This window comes from Myotis yumanensis, unplaced genomic scaffold, assembly GCF_028538775.1.
Source record: "Myotis yumanensis isolate MYYU_CA2020_CCGP unplaced genomic scaffold, mMyoYum1.0.hap1 SCAF_1, whole genome shotgun sequence".
In the NCBI taxonomy this organism is placed as follows: domain Eukaryota; kingdom Metazoa; phylum Chordata; class Mammalia; order Chiroptera; family Vespertilionidae; genus Myotis; species Myotis yumanensis.
In genome coordinates, this window is record NW_027223752.1 from 202,241,542 (window position 1) to 202,265,655 (window position 24,114).

General features: G+C 37.5%; 1 protein-coding gene across 24 annotated transcripts in view; it reads right to left on the reverse strand.

Annotated features, from left to right (window-relative positions):
- Window positions 1-24,114, reverse strand: part of ADGRL3 (adhesion G protein-coupled receptor L3) — a 764,879-nt gene that overhangs the window by 474,577 nt on the left and 266,188 nt on the right. For all 24 annotated transcript variants that reach the window (XM_070395881.1, XM_070395997.1, XM_070396008.1 and 21 more), the window contains exon 3: window positions 23,233-23,458. In XM_070395881.1, the coding sequence (XP_070251982.1) occupies window positions 23,233-23,287 (55 nt within the window). In that variant the 5' untranslated portion in view covers window positions 23,288-23,458. The remainder of the gene's footprint in view (window positions 1-23,232; window positions 23,459-24,114) is intronic.

Below are 24,114 nucleotides of genomic sequence, written 5' to 3' on the forward strand. Positions count from 1 at the left end.
CACCATTTCCCCTAAGAACAGGAACAAGACAGGGATGCCCACTCTCACCACTCCTGTTCAACATAGTACTGGAAGTATTAGCCATTGCAATTCGGCAAGAAGAAGGAATAAAAGGCATCCAAATTGGAAAAGAGGAAGTAAAACTGTCCTTATTTGCAGATGACATGATATTATACATACAAAACCCTAGAGACTCCATCAAAAAGCTACTAGACTTAATACATGAATTTGGCAATGTAGCAGGATACAAAATTAACCCCAAGAAATCTGAGGCATTTCTATACACCAATAGTGAACTTTCAGAAAGGGAGATCAGAAAAACAATCCCATTTACCATCGCACCAAAAAAATTAAGATACCTAGGAATAAACTTAACTAAAGAGGTTAAAAACCTCTACTCAGAAAACTACAGGACGTTGAAAAAAGAGATAGAGGAAGACATAAACAGATGGAAGAACATACCATGTTCTTGGATTGGTAGAATCAACATCATTAAAATGTCCATACTACCCAAAGCAATCTATACATTCAACGCACTTCCCATTAAAATACCAATGGCCTTCTTCACAGATCTAGAACGAACTCTCCAAAAATTCATCTGGAATAAAAAAAGACCCAGAATAGCTGCAACGATCCTGAGAAAGAACAAAGTAGGTGGGATCTCAATGCCAGATATCAAGCTGTATTACAAAGCCACTGTTCTCAAAACTGCCTGGTACTGGCACAAGAACAGGCATATAGATCAGTGGAATAGAATAGAGAGTCCAGAAATTAGCCCGAACCAATATGCTCAATTAATTTTTGACAAAGGAGGCATGAACATACAATGGAGCCAAGATAGTCTCTTCAATAAATGGTGTTGGGAAAATTGGACAGACATATGCAAGAAAATGAAACTAGACCACCAACTTACACCATACACAAGAATAAACTCAAAATGGATAAAGGACTTAAATGTACGACAGGAAACCATAAAAATTCTAGAAGAATACAAAGGCAGCAAAATCTCAGACATATGCCAAAACAATTTCTTCACTGATACAGCTCCTAGGGCAGTTGAAACTAAAGAGAAACTGAACAAATGGGACTACATCAAAATAAAAAGCTTCTGCACAGCAAAAGAAACCATCAACAAAACAACAAGAAAACCCACCTCGTGGGAAAACATATTTGCCAACGTCATATCTGATAAGGGCTTAATCTCCAAAATTTATAGGGAACTCATACAACTTAACAAAAAGAAGATAAACAATCCAATCAAAAAATGGGCAAAGGATCTAAATAGACACCTTTCAAAAGAGGACATTCAGAAAGCCAAGAGACATATGAAAACATGCTCAAAGTCACTAATCATCCGAGAGATGCAAATCAAAACAACAATGAGGTACCATCTCACACCTGTCAGAATGGCCATCATCAACAAATCAACAAATGACAAGTGCTGGAGAGGATGTGGAGAAAAAGGAACACTTGTGCACTGCTGGTGGGAATGCAGACTGGTGCAGCCACTATGGAAGGCAGTATGGAGGTTCCTCAAAAAATTGGAAATGGAACTCCCATTTGACCCTGTGATCCCACTCCTAGGAATATATCCCAAGAAACCAGAAACACCAATCAGAAAGGATATATGCACCCAGATGTTCATAGCAGCACAATTCACCATAGCTAAGATCTGGAAACAGCCTAAGTGCCCATCAGTAGATGAATGGATTAGAAAGCTGTGGTACATCTACACGATGGAATACTATGCTGCTGTTAAAAAGAAGGAAATCCTACCATTTGCAACATCATGGATGGAACTGGAGAGCATTATGCTAAGTGAAACAAGCCAGTCAATGAAGGAAAAATACCACATGATCTCACTCATTCATGGATAATAAAGACCATTACAAACTTTTGAACAATAATAGATACAGAGGCAGAGCTGCCTCAAACTGATTGTCAAACTGCAGTGGGAAGGCCAGAGAGAGTTGGGGGACAGGAGGGAGGGGAGTAAGAGATCAACCGAAGGACTTGTATGCATGCATATAAGCATAACTAATGGACATAAGACACTGGGGGGTAAGGGAGGGTAGGGGTTTGTCAAGGGGGGGGGGGAAAGGATACTTATGTAATACCCTTTGTAATACTTTAAGAGAAAAATTAAAAAAAAAAATAAAATAAAACATCTTTAAAAAAAAGTTTTCATAAGATGGTTAGGAGAGTCTGAGTGTCTTTTCTAACAACTATTTTAAATGTCATTTCATCATTAGATTGATGGCTCTGAATCTATTTCCATCCTAAAATTACAGGTACTACAGGGACTACTATCCATGACTCACTGGATTATTATATGTATTCATTGAGCTATTGTGTGCAAAAGTGTTCAGCTAAGAGCAGAGTGCTTGTAAATTTAGAAATTATATTGAAATAACAAATGGCTGATTGATAGGGAATGTCTAATCCAACCTCTGTGCTTATTTTTAACTTTTCTTTTAAGTAAAGGTACTTTTTCCAATTGAGCTTCCTTATGCATACCTGAAGGGCTCTACTTTTCCCCCAGCACCTTCATTTTGGCCATATAAAAAGATTATATCTTTCCTGATTTCTACCTAAGGCATAATTATTTTTTACAATATATATACTGAGTGGCCAGATTATTATGACTGGCCAGATTATTATGACCACCCCATCAGTACAATGAAGTAAATTAGTTATGCAAATAATAATAATAATAAAACCTTGAGAGTATTTGCTTAGGAAGTTTTCAATATTCAGTATTTTTCGAAGTGTCAATGAAGTACTGATGGGGTGGTCATAATAATCTGGCCACATAGTGTGTGTGTGTGTGTATCTGTATGTGTATGTATGTATGTATATGTATGTGTATATATATATATATATATATATTTCTATCTAATAAAAGAGAAACATGGTAATTAGCTGAACCTCCGCTACCCTTCCCATTGGCTAATCAGGGCGATATGCAAATTAACTGCCAGCCAAGATGGCGGCCGGCAGCCAGGCAGCTTGAAGTGAACATGAGGCTTGCTTGCTCCAGTGACGGAGGACTCCAACATTCCCCGCCTGTTGCTGCCGGCCTCTGAGCTTGCAGTTTGAAATATTGTTACAAATATAGAAGCTAAACAAAACCACAGAAACCTGCTTTCAGCAGGCCGGGATCTCAGAGCTGGAGTTGAAACAGTGTTTCGATTATAGAACCCAAACAAACCAGATCCCTGCTCTCAGCAGCAGAGGTCTCATAGCTGGAGCCGAGCCTCAGAGCTAAAGCTGGCCCAGAATAAAAAAAAAAGGAAAAAAGTAGCGGTTGGGAGCTTCAGTCACCTGCCAGCCTGAAAACAGCCCTCAGCCCCTCACCCAGACTGGCCAGGCACCCCAGTGGGGACCCCCACCCTAAAGGGGGTGTGACCAGCTGCAAACAGCCATCATCCCCTCATCCAGGCTTGCCAGGCACCCCAGTGGGGACCCCCACCCTGACCCGGGACACCCTTCAGGGCAAACCAGCCGGCCCCCACCTGTGCACCAGGCCTCTATCCTATATAGTAAAAGGGTAATACGCCTCCCAGCACCGGGATCAGCAGAGCCGAGAGGCCTCCCGAACCCAGGATCAGTGTGACAGGGGGCAGCACCCAAACCCCCCGATAGCCCTGCGGCTCTGTGTGTGACAGGGGGCGGGGCCATAACCTCCCTATCCGCCCTGCTCTGTTCGTGACAGGGGAAGGCGCCCCAACCTCCCCCCACGGGCCCTGCTCTGTGTGTGACGGGGTAGAGCCATAACCTCCCCATCAGCCCTGCCCTGAGTGTGACAGTGGCGGCGCCTCAACCCCCTGATCGGCCCTGCTCTGTGGGTGATAGAGGGCGGCGCCCCAACCCCCCCACCCCCCCACGGGCCCTGCTCTGTGTGTTTCGGGGTAGAGCCATAACCTCCCCATCGGCCCTGCCCTGAGTGTGACAGGGTGTGGCACCCCAACCCCCTGATCCGCCCTACTCTGTGAGTGACAGGGGGGAGCTCCCCAACCCCCTGATCGACCCTACTCTGTGCGTGACAGGGGGGAGCTCCCCAACCCCCTGATCGACCCTGCTCTGTGCGTGACAGGGTACGGAGCCCCAACCCCCCTGATGGGCCCTGCTCTGTGAGTGACGGGGGCAGCGCCCCAACTCCCTGATTGGCCCTGCTCTGTGCATGACAGGGGGTGGCCCTGCAATCTCCCCATCGACCCTGCCTTGAGTGTGACAGGGGGCTGTGCCCCAACCCCCCAATCGGCCCTATCCTGAGCGTGACTGAGGGTGGCATCGCAACCTTCCGATCCGCCCTACTCTGTGCATGACAGGGGATGGCGCCCCAACTCCCCAATCAGCCCTGCTGTAAGCCTGACCGGGGGCTGCACCTAGGGATTGGGCCTTCCCTCTGCCACCCGGGAGCAGGCCAAAGCCAGCAGGTACTTATCTCCCGAGGGGTCCCAGACTGCGAGAGGGCACAGGCCAGGCTGAGGGACCCCCACCTCCCCCCCCCCGAGTGCACAAATTTTTGTGCACCGGGCCTCTAGTATATATATATATATATATTTCATACCCTGCTGAAATGATATGAAAAAAAAAATATATATATATATATATATATATATATATATATATATATATATTGATTTTTAGAGAGAGAAGGAAGAGGGATAGTGCAAGAGAAACATCAAAGAGAATCATCATCAATTGGCTGCCTCCTACATGCTCTTACTGGGGATTGAGCCCATAATTTAATTAATTGAACCCGGACTGGTAATGGAACAGTTCACCTTTAGGTGCCTGGATTGATGCTCAACCACTGAGCAACATAGGCTGGGCTGCATAATTCCTTTATAGGCTGGGGAGTAATCTCTAACAAAAGTCAAAAAAAGTTCCAATTTAAGTACATGACTTAAGGATGCCAGCAGGTACAAATTACAACATGGAAGTTCTAACATGAAAAATTTGTTTTAATTCAGGGCCTCATAAGAAAATGGCTCAGCAGTGATTAAATGTCCACCTGTGTATGATGAAGCAACTTTCATAGTATTCCTATGAAAGTATTATATTATTCAATTGAACTCAATAGACTCATTCACTAGAGTTGTTTTATAAAGTGTTGGTATACCCTATGTGGATTATCAATTCTCCCTTCAAAGTAGGTTCCTCACTCTTCTTCTATGCATCATAGCTTTTTATAGTGAAATAAAACATATTTTGGCTCAACTTTCAGTCACAAGAAGACTGAACAATCAAATAATAAAAGTTGTATAAGATATTCTGAGAATAGTGAAGATTCCAACACATGGTTATGAGTAAAGTTATAGGGAACATTAATTCCTAATGTTAAAAACAAAAGAAACAACATTGAAAGATTACTTTTAACTGTGGTTCAAGTATAAATCTTCTTTGTCCTAAAAATAGAGGGAAAAACTGTGGCTTTCTAGTTTTAACAATTGCCTAGATTGTAATATTGTGATATAAATATCTCAAACATTTGTTAAAATGAGAAAGTGGAGAATAAACTTTCTTTTATGTGATATAAATTTATAAAATTATAATCAGATTCTCAAACATTATTTTCTTCAAATCAAACAAAATGCAATTACATATCTTATTGATCAAAGAGAGGCAACTAATAGTTTTTATTTTCTAACTAAAAATGCCTCCCTATATGTAAATATATTGCAAATAGATTTACATTCATGGTAACAAAAATAAAATTCTGAAATTTATTATTTGGAGAATACTGACTTTCTCTTCTTTTCCTCTACTCCATTTTTTTTTAAGAATATAAATTCTTAATAAATGAATTCAGCAATGTAGCAGGATACAAAATTAACGCCAAGAAATCTATGGCATTTTTATACACCAATAGTGAACTTACAGAAAGAGAGATTAAAAAAACAATCCCATTTACCAATGCACCAAAAAAATTAAGATACCAAGGAATAAACTTAATTAAGGAGGTAAAAGACCTGTCCTCGGAAACCAAAGGACACTGAAAAAAGAGATAGAGGAAGACATAAACAGATGGAAGAACATACCGTGTTCATGGATTGGTAGAATCAACATCATTAAAATGTCCATACTATCCAAAGCAATCTACAGATTCAATGCACTCCCCATTAAATTGCCAATGGCATATTTAACACACCTAGAACGAACTCTCCAAAAATTTATCTGGAATAAAAAAAGACCCTGAATAGCTGCAGGAATCCTGAGAAAGAAGAACAAAGTACTAGGGAATCTCAATACCAGATATCAAGCTGTATTACAAAGCCACTGTCCTCAAAACTGCCTGCTACTAGCACAAGAACAGACATATAGATCAATGGAATAGAATAGAGAACCCAGAAATCAACCCAAACCACTATGCTCAATCAATATTTGACAAAGGAGGCAAGAACATACAATGGAGTCAAGACAATCTCTTCAAGAATGATGCTGGGAAAATTGGGCATATACATGCAAAACAATGAAACTAGACCACCAACTCACACCATACACAAAAATAAACTCAAAATGGATAAAGGACTTAAACATAAGATAGGAAACCATAAAAATATTAGAGGAATCCAGAGGCAGCAAAATCTCAGACCTATGCTGAAGTAATATCTTCACCTATACAGCTCCTAGGGCAGTGATGGCAAACCTTTTGAGCTCAGCGTGTCAGCAGTTTGAAAAACCCTAATTTAACTCTGGTGCCGTGTCACATATAGAAATTTTTTGATATTTGCAACCATAGTAAAACAAAGATGTATATTTTTGATATTTATTCTACATATTTAAATGCCATTTAACAAAGAAAAATCAACCAAAAAAATGAGTTCGCGTGACACTTCTGACATGCGTGTCATAGGTTCGCCATCACTGTCCTAGGGCAATGGAAACTAAAGAGAAAATAAACAAATGGGACTACATCAAAATAAAAAGCTTCTGTGCTGCAAAAGACACCATCAACAAAACAACAAGAAAGCCTACTTCAAGGGAGAACATACTTGCCAATGTTAAGGGTTTAATCTCCAACATTTACAGGGAACTCATACATCTTAACAAAAGGAAAATAAACAACCCAATAAAAAAATGGGCAACGATCTAAATAGATAATTTTTTTTAAAAATATATTTTATTGATTTTTTACTAATAGGAAGGGAGAGGGACAGTTAGAAACATCGATGGGAGAGAAACATCGATCAGCTGCCTCCTGCACACCTCCTACTGGGATGTGCCCACAACCAAGGTACATGCCCTTGACTGGAATCGAACCTGGGACCTTTCATTCCGTAGGCTGATGCTCTATCCACTGAGCCAAACCGTTCAAGGCTAAATAGATACTTTTTGAAAGAGAACATAAGGAAGGCCAAGAGACATATGAAAACATGCTCAAAGTCACAATCATCCAAGAGATGCAAATCAAAACGATAATGAGGTACCATCTTACACCTGTCAGAATGGCTATCATCAACAAATCAACAAACAAGTGCTGGCGAGGATGCGGAGAAAAAGGAACCCACGCGCACTGCTGGTGGGAATGCAGACTGGTGCAGCCACTGTGGAGAACAATATGGAGTTTCCTCAAAAAACTTAAATTGGAACTCCCATTTGACCCAGGGATCCCACTTCTAGGAATATATCCCAAGAAACTAGAAACACCAATCAGAAAGGATATATGTACCCCTATCTTCATAGCAGCACAATTCACCATAGCTAAAATTTGGAAACAACCTAAGTGCCCATCAACAGATGAGTGGATTAAAAAACTTTGGTACATCTACACAATGGAATACTATGCTGCAGTAAAAAAGAAGGAATTCTTACAATTTTCAACAGCATGGATAGAACTGGAGAGCATTATGCTAAGCGAAATAAGCCAGTCATAGAAAGATAAATATCACATGATCACACTCATTTGTGTAATATAATGAACACATAAACTGATGAACAAAAACTGATCCTGAGACAGAGAATCATCAATCAGGTGATCAAACCTCAGAGGGAAGGTAGGGGAGGGTGGGGGTAAGCGGGAGAGATCAACCAAAGGACTTGTATGCATGCATATAAGCCTAACCAATGGACACAGACACCAGGAGGGTGAGGGCATGAGTGGGTGGGAGGGTGGGGGGCAATGGGGGGATAAGGACACATATATAATATCTTCATCAATAAAGTAGAAAATAAATAAAAAGCAAAGTTAAATAAATATATATATATATTCTTAATGGTATGGAAAGCTGTGCTTTCAGAATGTTGTAAAGTAAACCATTTCTTTAAAAATCTTTATAACTATCATAAGGTGGCACTTTCCCTTAATCCCACTGCCAATTATACTTGATATGTGAAAAAAAAAATACACATTTTGACAGCGATTTGCCTTTTTAGTGAGTTCCTTTTCTCTATCCTAAAATGATCATAACTGGCATCTCTGAAGATAGTTGAGAAGACTGAAAACTTTTTATCTATATTTTTTTGGTAGTAGAGATTTTCAACTCGCCCATCCCCTCCTCAACACACACAAATGAAAGCAATATGCTGGTTAATAAGGAACCAGATATGTTAACAAACTCACATGTCAAAATGAATGATTACTTACGTTGTTGGTATATACACAGAGTACGGGTATTATTGGACACCTACTTTAAAAAATAGGCATAATGGTTTTTTATGTGTGTGCAGAGGTGGGGTATCAATACCGCCTCTTAAGGACAGCCTGAAACCTATGAAACATCTGGACTATCATAGCTATTCCACCTGCCCTGAGCTGTTGTGTCTAATCTAAAAGGCTCCCTTTTAAGCAAATGTGTAGTGTTCCCGGGAGGGACAGCATCATACCAGCCTGTTGCTTTGAATTTTGTGTATTATCTGTCTTCATTATTAAATCATGTGCCCATACGGTTTACACGGTTTCACTATCAAAAGGGAAAAAAAAAAAACAAAGGATCATTGCTCAATAGTCACCACCATTTTTGATTTGTAACAAGAGCTACAGAAAAGAATAGTCCTGAATCTCATTCAGGTAGTGTGGAGAATTACTACTTTCATGGCAACTAAGTGCTTAGAGAGAAGCAGTAATGCATGAAAGCTGACTGTTCATTCTTTTTATAAATATAGATGGTTATTTTTTATTTACATGAACTAATCATATCTGAATCTTTTTCCCATGCCATTTATTATTCTCTAATATAATAAAATTAATCTGTATTAAAATCATCTGAGTCCAACAAAAAATGAATCATTGTAAGATGCTCTTTTGATTTTGCACATTATTTTATCTTTTCATTTTATCAAAACAATGATTTCTCCAACTTTGCTCAGTGTATTTATCCCCATTGAACTTCACATTAAACTAATAATACCAAAGTGAGGGATACGTTTCACTCATTATTCAAGTTCTTCAAACCTAGGGTGAATAGTGAAGACAGAAATTTTATTGGGCTTATAGTCTAATTAAAAGCAACAGGCTTGCACTCTGAACAGCTTTTTCACACTCTTTAACACTTTTTAAATGCTGATCTAAGCTTAAGATATTCATTAGTAACTCATTAAAGACTTAGTTACAGTCCAGTGGGTGAGTCCAGAATATAATGTTGGAATGTGTGTACAAACGTATAGGCTCATAATTAGAGAAACTGTCACAATTGGGGATTAAGACTATACAATGCAGTCTTTGAAAAACTCTATGGAGCGTTAGTGACCCCAAGATGGTGTTGTATTTTATATTTTGCTTACTACCCAGGTCATTCGTGTGGTTTCTTTTTATTTTATTTTATTTTTCTTAGTTCTAATTCCAAAAGGTATGTTTTAAGGACTACATTCTCCCAGGATTATGTGTGAACCTTCCTGTGAGGGCCATTCTACACATTATTTTACTTAATCCTTATACTATAATAAAGTATGCCTAATTACCCCTTTACAGTGAAGGAAACTGTGAAACTGGTTAAGGTCATGTATCTTGAAAGCAACAGAACTGGAATTAAACTCAAAAGCTTGAGATCTTTCTTTTCATTCCTCAGGACCATGCAAATTAGGATCCTAAAACATTTTAGATTAGACAATGTTGTAAACTTCAGGGCTTCATGTATATATTACTTTCTACATATATTGACATTCTCCTCCATTCCCAGTTTCTTTAACCACAGGAACTATTTAGTATCAACATTTGTAACTTATTACTTTTATCCAAGTTTTCTGTTAAACTTTCCCCTCCAAACGGTAATATTTCAAATACACCTATGTGCCTGAAATAGTGCAATTTTGCTAGGATTCTTGCCATATGCAATCTTCTGTTTTCTTCTGATTATCATCTTTGTTTGTAGATACAATGTAAATGGTCAGTAATATACAGTAGGTAGGTTTTATAAAGAGAGGAGGAAATGAACAACTTTCTTGACATAGAATAAAAGGCATCCAATGGTTTGCTGAACATATTAGAAAAACGGTTTATGGAAATAAAAATGAAAGACTCAATATTTATAATGTAATTTGGGCAAAGATACAAAAAAATGAAAATAAGAGGACTTCCAAAATCTGGAAAAACAAGAATTCAACTGAGAACAAAAATAGAATTGTTTATGGCCACCATAATTAAAGCTTAATGTTCTTTATCATTTTCTTAGGGAGAAGTAATTGTAAGCTACTAGAAGAACCCAGTTAATGTCACTGCTGAACAGTTCATATATAAGAGTAAAGTTTCCATCACTGCCACTTACTAGATTTTATTATCTTAATAAAAAAGTGAATTAATGAATTATTCTTAGGAACCTCATATATAAGAAAAAGAGGAGGTTGAGTGAAGCTAGGAAAATAGTATATGATTTCAAAATGAATGTAAAATAGATAAGATTTAAATGGGTAAATCAGGCAAAAAGCCTCTCTTAGAATATGTAGTCTAAAGAATTATGTCTAGCCCTGACCAATGTGGCTCAGTTGGTTGGGCAAAATTCTGTACATAAAAAGGTTGCCAGTTTGATTCTGGTCAGAGCACATGCCCAGGTTTTGGCCTTGATCACAATTAGGATGTGTACACCACATTCACTCTTTCCCTCTCCCTTTCTCTCTCTCTCTCTCTCTCTCTCTCTCTCTCTCTCTCTCTCTCTCTCTTTCAAAATCAATATAAAATCTTAAAAAACAAAGAACTCTTACGTCTAAAGGTATTCTAACAATAATATCATCTAGTCTTTTCTAAAAAGAACATGTAAAACTCACTAATAAAAAATTAAAAATCAGGAAATTGTTGAATAATATTTCTCTAAGATATACATACAAAGGACCAATGAGCACACGAAAAGAAGCTCAACATCATTACCTATTAGAGAAATGCAAATCAAAACCATGAAATTCTACTACATCTAGACTAGGATGGTTAAAACAAAACAGGCAGCAAGTGTGGGTGAGGATGTGGAAAAATGAGAACCCTCTTATTATTGTTGAGACTGTATTACTCTACAACTACTCTGGAAAACATTTTGCAGTTCCTCAAAATGCTAAACATAGTTATCATGTGATTGAGCAATTCCATTCCTAGGTGTGGAAAAGTGAAAATATGTTCACACAAAAGCTTGTAAATGAATTTTCATAACAGCATTATGCAGAATAGAGAAAAAGTATAAATAATCCAAATTCCCATAAACTAATAAATATAATATGGCATATTCATACAACAGAATATTATTTGGCAATAAAAAAGAATTTGTTGATACATGGTAAGATATGCATAAATTCTTAAATCATATTAAGTGAAAGAAGCAAATCACACAAAAAAATTTTAAAAATTATGATTCAATTTAGGAAAAATGTCCAGAATAGGCAAACCCATAGAGACATAAAGTAGATTAGTGATTGCCAAGGATGGGGCTGAGGGGTACTGGGAGTGAATAATAATGGATATGAGGTTTCCTTTGGAGGATTAATAATGTTTTAAAATTTATTGTGGTGATGGTTGTATAACTGTTCATACACTGAAATCCACTGAACTGTACATATTAAAATGATTAGTTTTATGGTGTTTTTAAAAATATATTTTTATTGATTTCGGAGCATTTTGCTAAATGAAATAAGCCAGGCAGTGAAAGAAAAATACCACATGATCTCACTCATATATGGATAATAAAGAACATCATAACCTGATGAACAAAAAGATAGATACAGAGGCAGAGAAGCATCGAACAGACTGTCAAATTACAGCGGGAAGGCTGGGGAGTGTTGTGAGGGGGGCGGGGCAGTAAGAGATCAAGCGAAGGACTTGTATGCATGCATATAAGCATAACCAATGGACACTGGGGGGGGGGGGGGGGGGGGGGGGCGGGTAAGGGCATGTGCCGGTGGGTAGGGGAGGCCGGGGGAAGCTCAATGGGGAAAAAAGGAGACATATGTACTACTATTTGTAATACTTTAAACAATAAAATAAAACTTAAAATATATATATTAGAGAGAAAGGGAGAAGGAGAAAGAGATAGAAACATCAGTGATGAGAGAATCATTAATTGGCTGCCTCCTGCTTGCCCCCTACTGGGGACTGAGCCCACAACCCAGGCATGTGCCCTCACCAGGAATCAACTGTGACCTCCTGGTTCATAGGTTGATGCTTAACCACTGAGCCACACCAGTTGTGAAATGGTATATTAAATATATCACAATAAAGCTGTAAAAATTCTACTTATGCACTAAAATATTAGTGTATTAGATCCCTTTTTGTAAAGCTACCTGGTATGTTAAATAAATATCTTCTCCCTTTATCACAAGAGTTCTACACTTTTCAGACTCTTTTATAGGTGTGACTATGAAGCTTAGTGTTTTGTGTGTGTTTTTTTTAATAGAAATGGAAACAGAAGTAATGTACACTCCTTCCAAGCATATCTATAAAAACTTTCCAATGTTAAGAGTTCCTTCTTTTTTACAGCAGCATAGTATTCCATCGTGTAGATGTACCACAGTTTTCTAATCCATTCATCTACTGATGGGCACTTAGGCTGTTTCCAGATCTTAGCTATGGTGAATTGTGCTGCTATGAACATAGGGGTGCATATATCCTTTCTGATTGGTGTTTCTGGTTTCTTGGGATATATTCCTAGAAGTGGGATCACAGGGTCAAATGGGAGTTCCATTTCCAATTTTTTGAGGAAACTCCATACTGTCTTCCATAGTGGCTACACCAGTCTGCATTCCCACCAGCAGTGCACAAGTGTTCCTTTTTCTCCACATCCTCTCCAGCACTTGTCATTTGTTGATTTGTTGATGATGGCCATTCTGACAGGTGTGAGATGGTACCTCATTGTTGTTTTGATTTGCATCTCTCGGATGATTAGTGACTTTGAGCATGTTTTCATACAGCATGGATGGAACTGGAGAGCATTATGCTAAGTGAAACAAGCCAGTCAATGAAGGAAAAATACCACATGATCTCACCCATTCATGGATAATAAAGACCATTACAAACTTTTGAACAATAATAGATACAGAGGCAGAGCTGCCTCAAACTGATCGTCAAACTGCAGTGGGAAGGCCAGGGAGGGTTGGGGGACAGGAGGGAGGGGAGTAAGAGATCAACCGAAGGACTTTTATGCATCCTTATATGCATAACTAATGGATATAAGACACTGGGGGGTAAGGGAGGGCAGGGGTTTGTCAAGGGCGGGGGGGGGGGGGAGGACACTTATGTAATACCCTTTGTAATACTTTTAGCGAAAAATTAAAAAATAAATTAATTAATTAAAAAAAAAAACTTTCCAATAGAATCTCCATAGTGCTCGTTGTTCCGTCCTGCTGACTGGAATGGCAATGGCCTCAGAATGACTTTGGAAGCCTGATGACATTAGCCTAGATCTCTGAATAACTCTGAGAGCAACAGGAGTACATCATCCCTGACACACACACTTACCAGAAACCTTTCTTGGAATGTTTGGTGAACAAGTTAATATTCTCTGGAAGCCATTATTAATAATGGAATTTACTGTGACTGCAGCCTAGCTTATCATAATACATTGTTCAAAATGGTGGTTAATGTAAATAACTCAAAGTAGTGTGTGTTTCATAACATATATTTTGAAATACACACACACACACACACACACACACACACAATCGGTTTGATCCTAACTTGACTATTTCCTGTTCTAGACACTTGAATTTCTTAGGAGTAATTCCTAGCACAATGAAACACAAATAAATAAACTATAGTGCTGCTTCAGATATCTCATTTCTATAATTGATCAATTTGCTTTATTTTAAGATTTTCTTTAATTATTGCATTTTTACAATATGTATTTTATGATCAATTGGATAAGTGCCTTACTATTACTCTTTTCATTTCTTCTAGCTTTTCTCTTGTTTAATATTCAATATATATTTTAGAATATTTTTGTTGAATTTCTACCTAGAAAAGCTCACATTGGTACTATGAATGCATTTGAATAAAAATCTAAAGAAATTAATTTAGAAATATGTGTCAATTTTGCTGTTTTCAGTCTTTTCATATAGGAACTTAGCACTTGGAGTGCGGGAAACGAGTTAAGTCGGCTCGCGTGAATTGCGCGTACTCCGCGGGAGCCGTCTTAACTCGGTTCATATAGATTTGCGGTGGAGTGCGGGAAACGTGTAAACTCGGGCTGATTGTAACTGCGTATTACCAAATATTTGTTTGTTTGCCGTTCACAAAGATACCTACCTGCGTATGCGAACCGTTTCATACCCATTGGGGTAATAGGTATCATAAAAATCCCTGATTTTGCGCGGGAAACCTAAATAATTGCCCGCGCCATCTTATATTTTGGCGGGAAATTCACCCGACACCGTAGTGTTAGTATATTGCATGTCTTCTTTGATAACTCCTGTAAACTTCCGAGTTTTCTTCTCATACATCCCATATATTTCTTGCTATTTCTTTCTAAGTTATGCATTTCAGTGCCGTTTTGAATCAAATTAACAATGACATGCATGTTAATAAGTTACACAAAGTACTAGTAGGTATGTGTGAATCATACAACTGAACTCAAATTGATCTCAATTCTGAGAAAGTTTTTACTTCTTGATTATACCATCATACTGCTTAAAATAATAATTATCTTATATTTGAATATCTATTCTTCATATTTTGTTTTGTCCTTTATTATAGTAGCCCAAACCTGCAATCTTTTTAAAAAAAAAAAAAAGATTCTCGTAATAACAGCCATGATGGTATTGACTATTTATGAGCATTCATTTAACATTGTTAATTTATGTATGAAGAAACAATTCTCTTATTTTCCACTTCTCAAGATATTTTCTTCCACAGGTACAGTGATACTGTCAAATTCATATGCAAGTATGTTCCTTTAAAATGCTATTTGTAATGGTAATATATCAATGACCTTCAGGGTTGAGTCATTTTCATATGGTTAGATAAACAATGGTTCCTTCATATGAAATGATATTATAATTTAAAAAAAAATAATGAGAGCATAGCAATGTCTACATTTTGAGGTTAAGTCAAGTGAAAGGTAAATTTTATTTCTTACATTATTCCAATTTAAAAAATACATGTGCATACATAACATGACAGTAGGGAAATCTAACAAACATTAACATTAAGTATATCACTGGAGCAAGGGATTATTACATTTTTGCTTTCTAATTTAAATTTCTATGAGGAGACTTACTGTGACAATAAAGTAGGTAAGCCTGATAATGACAAAGAAATATATGAGACTATGTTCTTGTACCTTACCAGTAAGATACAACCTTGACTTCAGGACATTCAAATCACCACAAACTATAATATGTGTAGATGAAATAAATATGGAAAGCTTATCAAATGGCACTGTGAAAGCCTATTTTTGTACAAAAACAGGTATCTATTACTTTTATATGTACAACTATCATATTTCTCTTGCAAAACCTTAACTAACCTAGCTAATTTGATCAATCTTTCCTATAAAATAGATATCTTTCTTAGAGAAAGACAATTTTCTATATTTAAAGAAACTAATTCTGCTATAATGGCAATATAGGGGAAATAGAGATTCAAATCAAATAAAAATGTCATTATTAACAAAATTTAAAGACAAGATTATGCATAATCGATAGAAAGATAAACCCTATTCTTTGAATACTAATACAAGAGAAAAAAGATTTTCTTAAATGATTTTTCCTCAGTTCATGTGTTGTCCTTAACTTCACAAAACCACTCAATTTTTCAATTAAAAAGTAGAGAATGAGCTAATTATGTTTATTAACAGGGCCTTCTTCTAAACTGCCAAATTTTTTTTTTAAAAAAAGGTTATAATACAATGCACAGTCTCTATTTACATGATAAATCAATGAGACTCTTTCCTATTGCATTTCAATTTTTTAACTGGCCATTAAGGAGTAATTTCCCAATCAGAATGGAGGAAATAAATGCATGAAAAAATGTATCACGGCTACCTATATGAAATTATAAATGTAAGAGCAGTCTTACATTGAGAATGAGAGTAAAAAGCAATGTAAAAAAAGAGAAGAACAGATAAGTATTTACATATTATATACCTAAAAACTTTTAAATTAATTCAACCTCAACTATACAACCACCCTTTACAGCCACAGTCCACCCCATGTCCAAAAAATTTTTATAAAAAGCTAACTAAGATAGGAACCTTACCCATCCCACCACCCAGGCACAATATATAAAATCTGAAGATAAGAAAATACCATTTCACTCTTAAGGTATACACAAGTCATTTATGAGTATCACTAAAATAAAATTCACATATAATTTGTTGTGCAAATGTGAAAACAAAAGTCTTTTCAAATTGCTAACTGCATGCTGAGTGTGTAAGAAAGGTTTCTAAACCTATTCTTACAAAGGAAAGCTACCAGCCATGCATATTTGTATTTAACCTAATACTATCAGAGACGGCATCGTTAATGTACAGCATATATATTTTGAAATTCAGTTTCACGTGGCTATGGAAGATGGTGGTGGGTGTGTTGGTAGAAACCTCATATATCATGACCAGAACAGAGGTTTTTCTGTTTAACATAACTGACCATAAAAAAAGTGATATTATTGAAAATATTACAAATTACCTAGGCTGGAAAGCATTATAAACACATCAAGGATGATTAATTTCTAAATATAAGAAAGTTAAGCAGAACTTACAAGTCAACCTGACTTTTTGCACTTATAAAACATAACTTAATAAAAAGAATTATATGGTGAGATGTTATGTAGTAAAATGTAATTATATCCTTTCTCAAGCTTCACATCTTATTAGAAGTTAAAATATATATGGACATTATTTTAAATTACTGACACATTAAATAGTATTATAACTGATAAAATAGATTAATTATGAAATGCAAGTTACATAAAAATGTATAGTACTAAATATATAGGCATCTATTGGTTCTTTTGTCCATATTAAGAACTTTTTATTGTAATTAACTTCTCTGAACATAATCAAAAGAAGGATACCCTGTAAAGTCTATCTATCCTATCTAATAAAAGAGAAACTTGGTAATTAGCCGTACAGCCCCTACCCTTCCCATAGGCTAATCACTGAGATATGCAAATTAACTGCCAGCCAAGATGGTGGCCAGCAGCCAGGCAGCTGACGCGAACAGGGAGGCTTGCTTGCTCCAGTGACGGAGGAAGCCAAGCTTCCCCGCCTGCCTTGCCGGCCTCTGAGCTGCAACTCTAAGAAACATTGTAACAAATATAGAAGCTAAACAAAACCCCAGAAACCTGCTTTCAGTCAGCCAGGCTCAGCCAGCAGGACTGCAACATTGTTTCAAATACAGAACGTAAACAAAGGCCAGAAACCTGCTTTCAGCAGCCGAGGTCTCATAGATGGAGCCGAGGCCTCAGAGCTAAAGATGGCCCAGAATAAAAAAAAAAAAGGAAAAAAGTAGCGGTTGGGAGCTTCAGTCACCTGCCAGCCTGAAAACAGCCCTCAGCCCCTCACCCAGACTGGCCAGGACTCCAGTAGGGACCCCCACCCTGAAGGGGGTGTGACCAGATGCAAACAGCCATCATCCCCTCATACAGGCTGGCCAGGCACCCAGTGGGGATCCCCACCCTGATCCAGGACACCCTTCAGGGCAAACAAGCTGGCCCCCACCCGTGCACCAGGCCTCTATCCTATATAGTAAAAGGGTTACATGCCTCCAAGCACTGGGATCAGCAGAGCCGGGAGGCCTCCCGAACCCGGGATCAGCATGACAGGGGGCAGCGCCCAAACCCCCTGATCTCCCTGCGGCTGTGTGTGTGACAGGGGGCGGGGCCACAACCTCCCTATCCGCCCTGCTCTGTTCATGACAGGGGAAGGTGCCCCAACCCCCTGATCAGCCCTGCTCTGTGCCTGATAGGGGGGAGCTCCTCAACCCCCTGAACGGCCCTGCTCTGTGAGTGACAGGGGGAAGCTCCCCAACCCCCTAATCACCCTGTGGCTCTGTGTATGACAGGGTACGGAGCCCCTACCCCCCTGATGGGCCCTGCTCTGTGCATGACAGGGGGTGGCGCCACAACCTCCCCATCGACCCTTCTTTGAGTGTGATAGGGAGCGGTGCCCCAACCCCCCAATCGACCCTACCCTGAGCGAGACTGAGGGTGGCATCGCAATCTCTCGATCTGCCCTGCTCTGTGCATGACAGGGGGCAGCGCCCCAACTCCCCAATTGGCCCTGCTCTGAGCCCAACCAGGGGCTGCACCTAGGGATTGGGCCTGCCCTCTGCCACCCGGGAGGGGGCCTAAGCCAGCAGGTCATTATCTCCCGAGGGGTCCCAGACTTGCGAGAGGGCACAAGCCGGGCTGAGGGACCCCCTCTACCCCCCGAGTGTACACATTTTTGTGCACCGGGCCTCTAGTATATATATAAAAGGCTAATATGCAAAGTGTCCTCTCGAGAGTTCGACCGGAGACCAGGAGTTAGATTGCTTGCTCTGACATGAGCTGACCACCAGGGGCGGTACACAATGGCAGGCAACCAGCGGTGGAGGAGGGGCACTGAGGGAGCGAGGGAAGGAGGAGGCGGGGAGACAGGGAACCTGATTGGCCCTGCTTGCCAGCCAGGCCTAAGGAACCCTACCCATGCACAATTTTGTGCACTGGGCCTCTAGTGAATATATAACCACACATAACTTTCATAACCAAAAAATAGGATTACAGGAAAAAGGTAAGCATATGTTGGTTATAGAAAAAAAATACTAAAACCCTATATTCTATGCAAATGTACCATATTGTTTCTCATTACCCAGGGGCTCAATCAACCCTGTTTGTTATCTTTTCAAAAAAGACATAATCTGTAAGTACAGTTAAGTTAAAATTATATATATATATATATATATATATATACCAAAATCACCTTCTCAACTGCCAACCCATGTGGCTGGGGTAGTCACACCCTGACCAGATCTCCTAGCCCAGGTCCCACACTGAACTGTGGTACTCCCCTTTCTGCCAGTTAGCATGAGCCCCAGTGCCCATGTTTATCACTGGATATTGTTCTCTGATCTCACTATTTCTCTCGTTTCCAACCACATGAATAGAAGAAAAAATATTTTAACTTCATGTAACCCTACATTAGTTAACAGCAAAGAACTGGCCATCTGCATTCGCTGCTTCTCTTTACTTCTGCCAGGTCTCATTGCAGAATAGATAAGGGTTGTATGGCTGCACAGGAAGGGCATACAGTCATGGAAAACGGAAATACAGAGGCACATAAAGACATAGAGTATGGACAGATAAACAAAGAACTACAGACATTACCTAATTTCAAAGTATTGTGTATGTATATACATAATGTGGCTATAAGGATTAATTTTGTTTTCCTGTATAAAATATTGGCATAACTTTCAAGGATGATGGGCAGGTCATTCAACTAATGTAAATATTATTCAGAATTAATTCTTTAGCTTGGTTTCTAATTTTATCCATGTAAAGGTCATGCAAAAATGCATCATATACTACCATTTATATATCACTACCACTGACAATTATATAATAGAATCACTGACAATTACATATTATAATTATATTTTTATATACTGACATTACATACTAAGCTTTAATATATATCAATTTAATAATAACGATGTTCAGAGAGTAGTATTAAGAAATTTCTGGCAAAACCTGAATACTGAGGTTTAGCAGAAGATTTCTTTCTATTCTCAAGGCAAGAATAAGGATAATTATGCATTTTCCTTATCAAACCTTCAAAGGATTCTCTCTATTTCAAGCTAGTTTAAGAGTAGAAAAATCAAATACAAGAAAGATTTACCCAATACCTGCACTACGTTATAAGCACTATATTATTCTATCCATTCTTAAAAGAACTCTGCATGGAATAAGTGTTTATTCTTTCGGATGAAAAGTAGACTTAATACATTTTTAAGTTTCTGTGAGCTCCTTGAGGGAAGTATTAAGAATCTTTTTTGCTCACTGCCATATTTTAAACTGCTAGCAGTTTTATGACTCCAAGTAGGTAATAAATGATATTTGCTAACTAGTTTACCAAGTAATAGAGTTACAGAGCTAGTAGACAGTAGAGCTAGAATATTATCTCAGGTTTGTCAGATTTCAAACCTCAGTCAGTCTGTGTCCAGACCATAGTAGAGGCAGGTGATCTGCATTCTGCCTCCTCTCTCCCAATGCCAGGAGAGCTGAGATGGGATCCTGTATTGGGAAGAACGGCCCTGATAGAAATTGATCATCTTACTGGCAGTAATACCAGAGCTCATGAAACCAGGTCCCCTCTGAGTCTCATAATAGCTTGTGTAACATTAGTCAAGTTCCTTTACCACTCAAAATTCAATGTTTGTACCATAAATATTTAATGATAAAGATTATAATAAATATTGTTAAACCCAAAAGAATATCGTGATTAATTGTACCAAATATATCTGAAGTGTATAGCTATAAAATCAATAGTTAACATTGTTATTTGCTCAAGAGAAAAGAATTGAGACTCAGGTCATACCCAGAAAAGTTAATTCTCCGCGGATATGAGGGCAAATGAAGCTGGGCCTCACAAAAGTAGGCGAGGAAATGTCAGGGGATGTCTGGGGGGAAAGGTACTTCTATAACTGTGACGTCCATTTTAAGCCACTCCTCTATCGTGTTGAGTTATGTGCTATTCCTTTAAGCCAGGATTGGTAGAGGCTGTAAAAATGTCTACTGAGTAGACCTCGGCCCTGGTGAACGGTTACTGCATGCCTCTGTTTATGAGTAAGCGGGTTCTAAATGGCTGTTCATGTGAAGACCTGGATTTATAAGTCAGAAGTGGCACCACAATGGAGGCGCCTCCTATAGAAGGTAGACAACACTGACTTGAATTTTCTCTGGTGCAAGTTTTAGAATACCTAACCATGGCAATAAGGATAAAGTTTATAATTTGAAAGCTACCATATTGTTTAGCTTTATGTGATTCAAAGAAAAGATAATAGAAAGGGAGTTCACATAAAATGGAAAGGATTACTTAACTTTTTAGCCTAAAATATTTGATATACCAGGTCAATTTTTTATGTGCCCAACTAGGGATATTAAGATATTTCTCAGAGTTACCTAGAGATTGTGTGTGTGTGTGTGTGTGTGTGTGTGTGTGTGTGTGCGCGCGCGCGCGCGCACGCGCATTTGTTTCCTCTGAACATCAACATCAAATTGGAATAGCTCTCATGTTAAAATAATTTCTGAGCTAATGCCTGATGTTACAATTTACTAGAACCAAAACTGGAGGGACAGATAGTGTGATGAAGGCAATTAACATGTTCAACCACTTAATATTCATCATGCACTATGCTAGATTCACATATGCTATTTATTCAATCCTCAAAAGAACCGTGAGTGAGGTATTTTTATAACTTAAAAAAACCTAACTAGACTCATCCTGAGATATACAATGAGAAAAGCACTTGTTTAAAGTGACAAGTCTTTGTTCCATATCACAAATGTCACATATGCCCAAGTATGTGAATGCTTAAGTACTGCATCAGTACATGAATTAAAGAAACACTTTGAAATTTTTTGACAAAATTTATTTATATTATGTTTTATTATATAATTTTACTTTCTTTTTGTTAAAAGAGCACTACCTTATATTATAGTGGTTTGTTACATATAATTGTTAAATCAGGGGAACTTTGGAGAAAACTTTTATCCATTCTTATAATGACAGCAGAATGCAATCCAATTTGAGACTTAGGACATGGGCCAGATTTGGAATTGCATCATTCATGAACTACAGCAGATTTCATAATCAATTAAAAACCAAAAGTGAGTGAAAGAGGCTGAAAATTCATTTCAGTTGCTTGATACATTGTAGTATGCTGAGACCTCCTAAGCACTGGCAAATATAACTGTGTCCCCTTTTCTTTGCTATAATTGCCATTAGCATATGAAATAGTGTCTGCACGACACCATTTTTATCTTAGTGCAAAACAAGGGTAATTAGTAAGAAACTTTAAATTATGAAAAAGGAACATACATATAGACTTCAACTTGCCAGGGTTTATTGAGATTCAGTGAACATTATATACTGAGTTGTATAGAAATTGTCTTGCTTACTTATTGAATATTTATATGTTTTATTAAATGTCCAAAGGTATGTAATTTCTTACATATTTGTGTTATCAATACAAAGATGTTTAAATGAACAAGTACATACTCTTTTATGAGTATATTCACATGTTTCTATAAAATGACTTTTCTGCATATGTTCACATTACTTTGATGTTGTTGTTTTTTCCCCTATTTTGATTTGAAAGTTATCTGACAAAAATAATTTTCCTTTAATGAAAAGTTTAGTTTTTTGTTCTGTGTATTAAAGATTAAACAGAGTAGTAAACACTAACAAACAAATGATTGCTTAGTTTGAGAAATCAGATTTGGGGAGGGTGTTTTCTTTGAAATGCAAATACTTACTATATTAAAATTATTTTGATTACAAAAATATGTAAACCAAAAAATTCACAATAAGTGATATAGTTAAGGAGTCAGCTGATTTTCCCTAAGTGTGGTAAAAAATAAAGACTAAAACATGCAAAGTTGTTTTTTAAGCAAACAAAAACTTTGGTTATACATACATCCTAAAAGGTACCTTAAGAAATAAAATTCTAACTCATATTTATTGCAGCTTAAGGCACACATATGACCTTTTACTCTTCTATTAATATATGTAGGCAAAAGCTGCTAAATCTTAGAGCAAAGATGGAAAGGAAAGGGACTAGTATAAATAACTGAGACAACATTAAGCATCACACAAAGAAACTAATTAAAGGTCTTACCATGGGCTATGGGTGCTAAAAGCATCATGAAGACTAGTAGCTGTGATGGCCACATGATTGTGAAGTCAGGCGTGAGTGCCTCAAGAGTGAATGTTTCACACGTGAATCACAATAAGTGTTTCTGGTTCCTCTTCTGTACTCCAAGACCGATGATTAAAAAGAAGAAGTAAAAACCCAAAAAGAAATATTCCTCAAAACAGAAATACCAATATCCCAAATTCGAATCCTGCAAACAAGAAAAAAAAAAGTTATCAAATACAGGTTTTCTTAACTCTTTGAAAGTTTATTTCCTGACTAAAATATCTCTTATACCTCGTCATTTCATTTTAATGAGTACAGGATTCATATATAAAAACGAGTAACCTAAAGGACAATATTTATGCATGTATTATCAGTATTTAATCTCTAGACCTCAAAAAAACTGAAATAAATAATTCAGTATTACTGGAAAAAATAATATAAATACACTATGTTATTTTTATAATAATTAACCAAGTTTGGCACTTACTATGTATAAAATATTTCCCAAAAATACAATTTTTATTAACTTTACTATAAAAATTCATTCATTATCATTGCTGTGAGATTGAAAATAAAATAGTTAAGTGTATGAGTTTTACTTTCATTTTAGCCCCTGATATTCATTCAGAAATTATTCTACATGTTACCTGCATAGCTATTCTAAGCATCTTTGTAAGTAAACTTGTGAAGATCATAGATTTTTGTTAATTAATTATGCTCAAACATATTTAATTCAGTCAACAGAGTTTTATAAAATACCCACTAAACTACAAAGCACTGGACTAGGAAAACAGAAATAGAATACTGAATAAAACATACTACCTATTTTCCAGGATCTTACAGCTTAAGATGAACAATCTT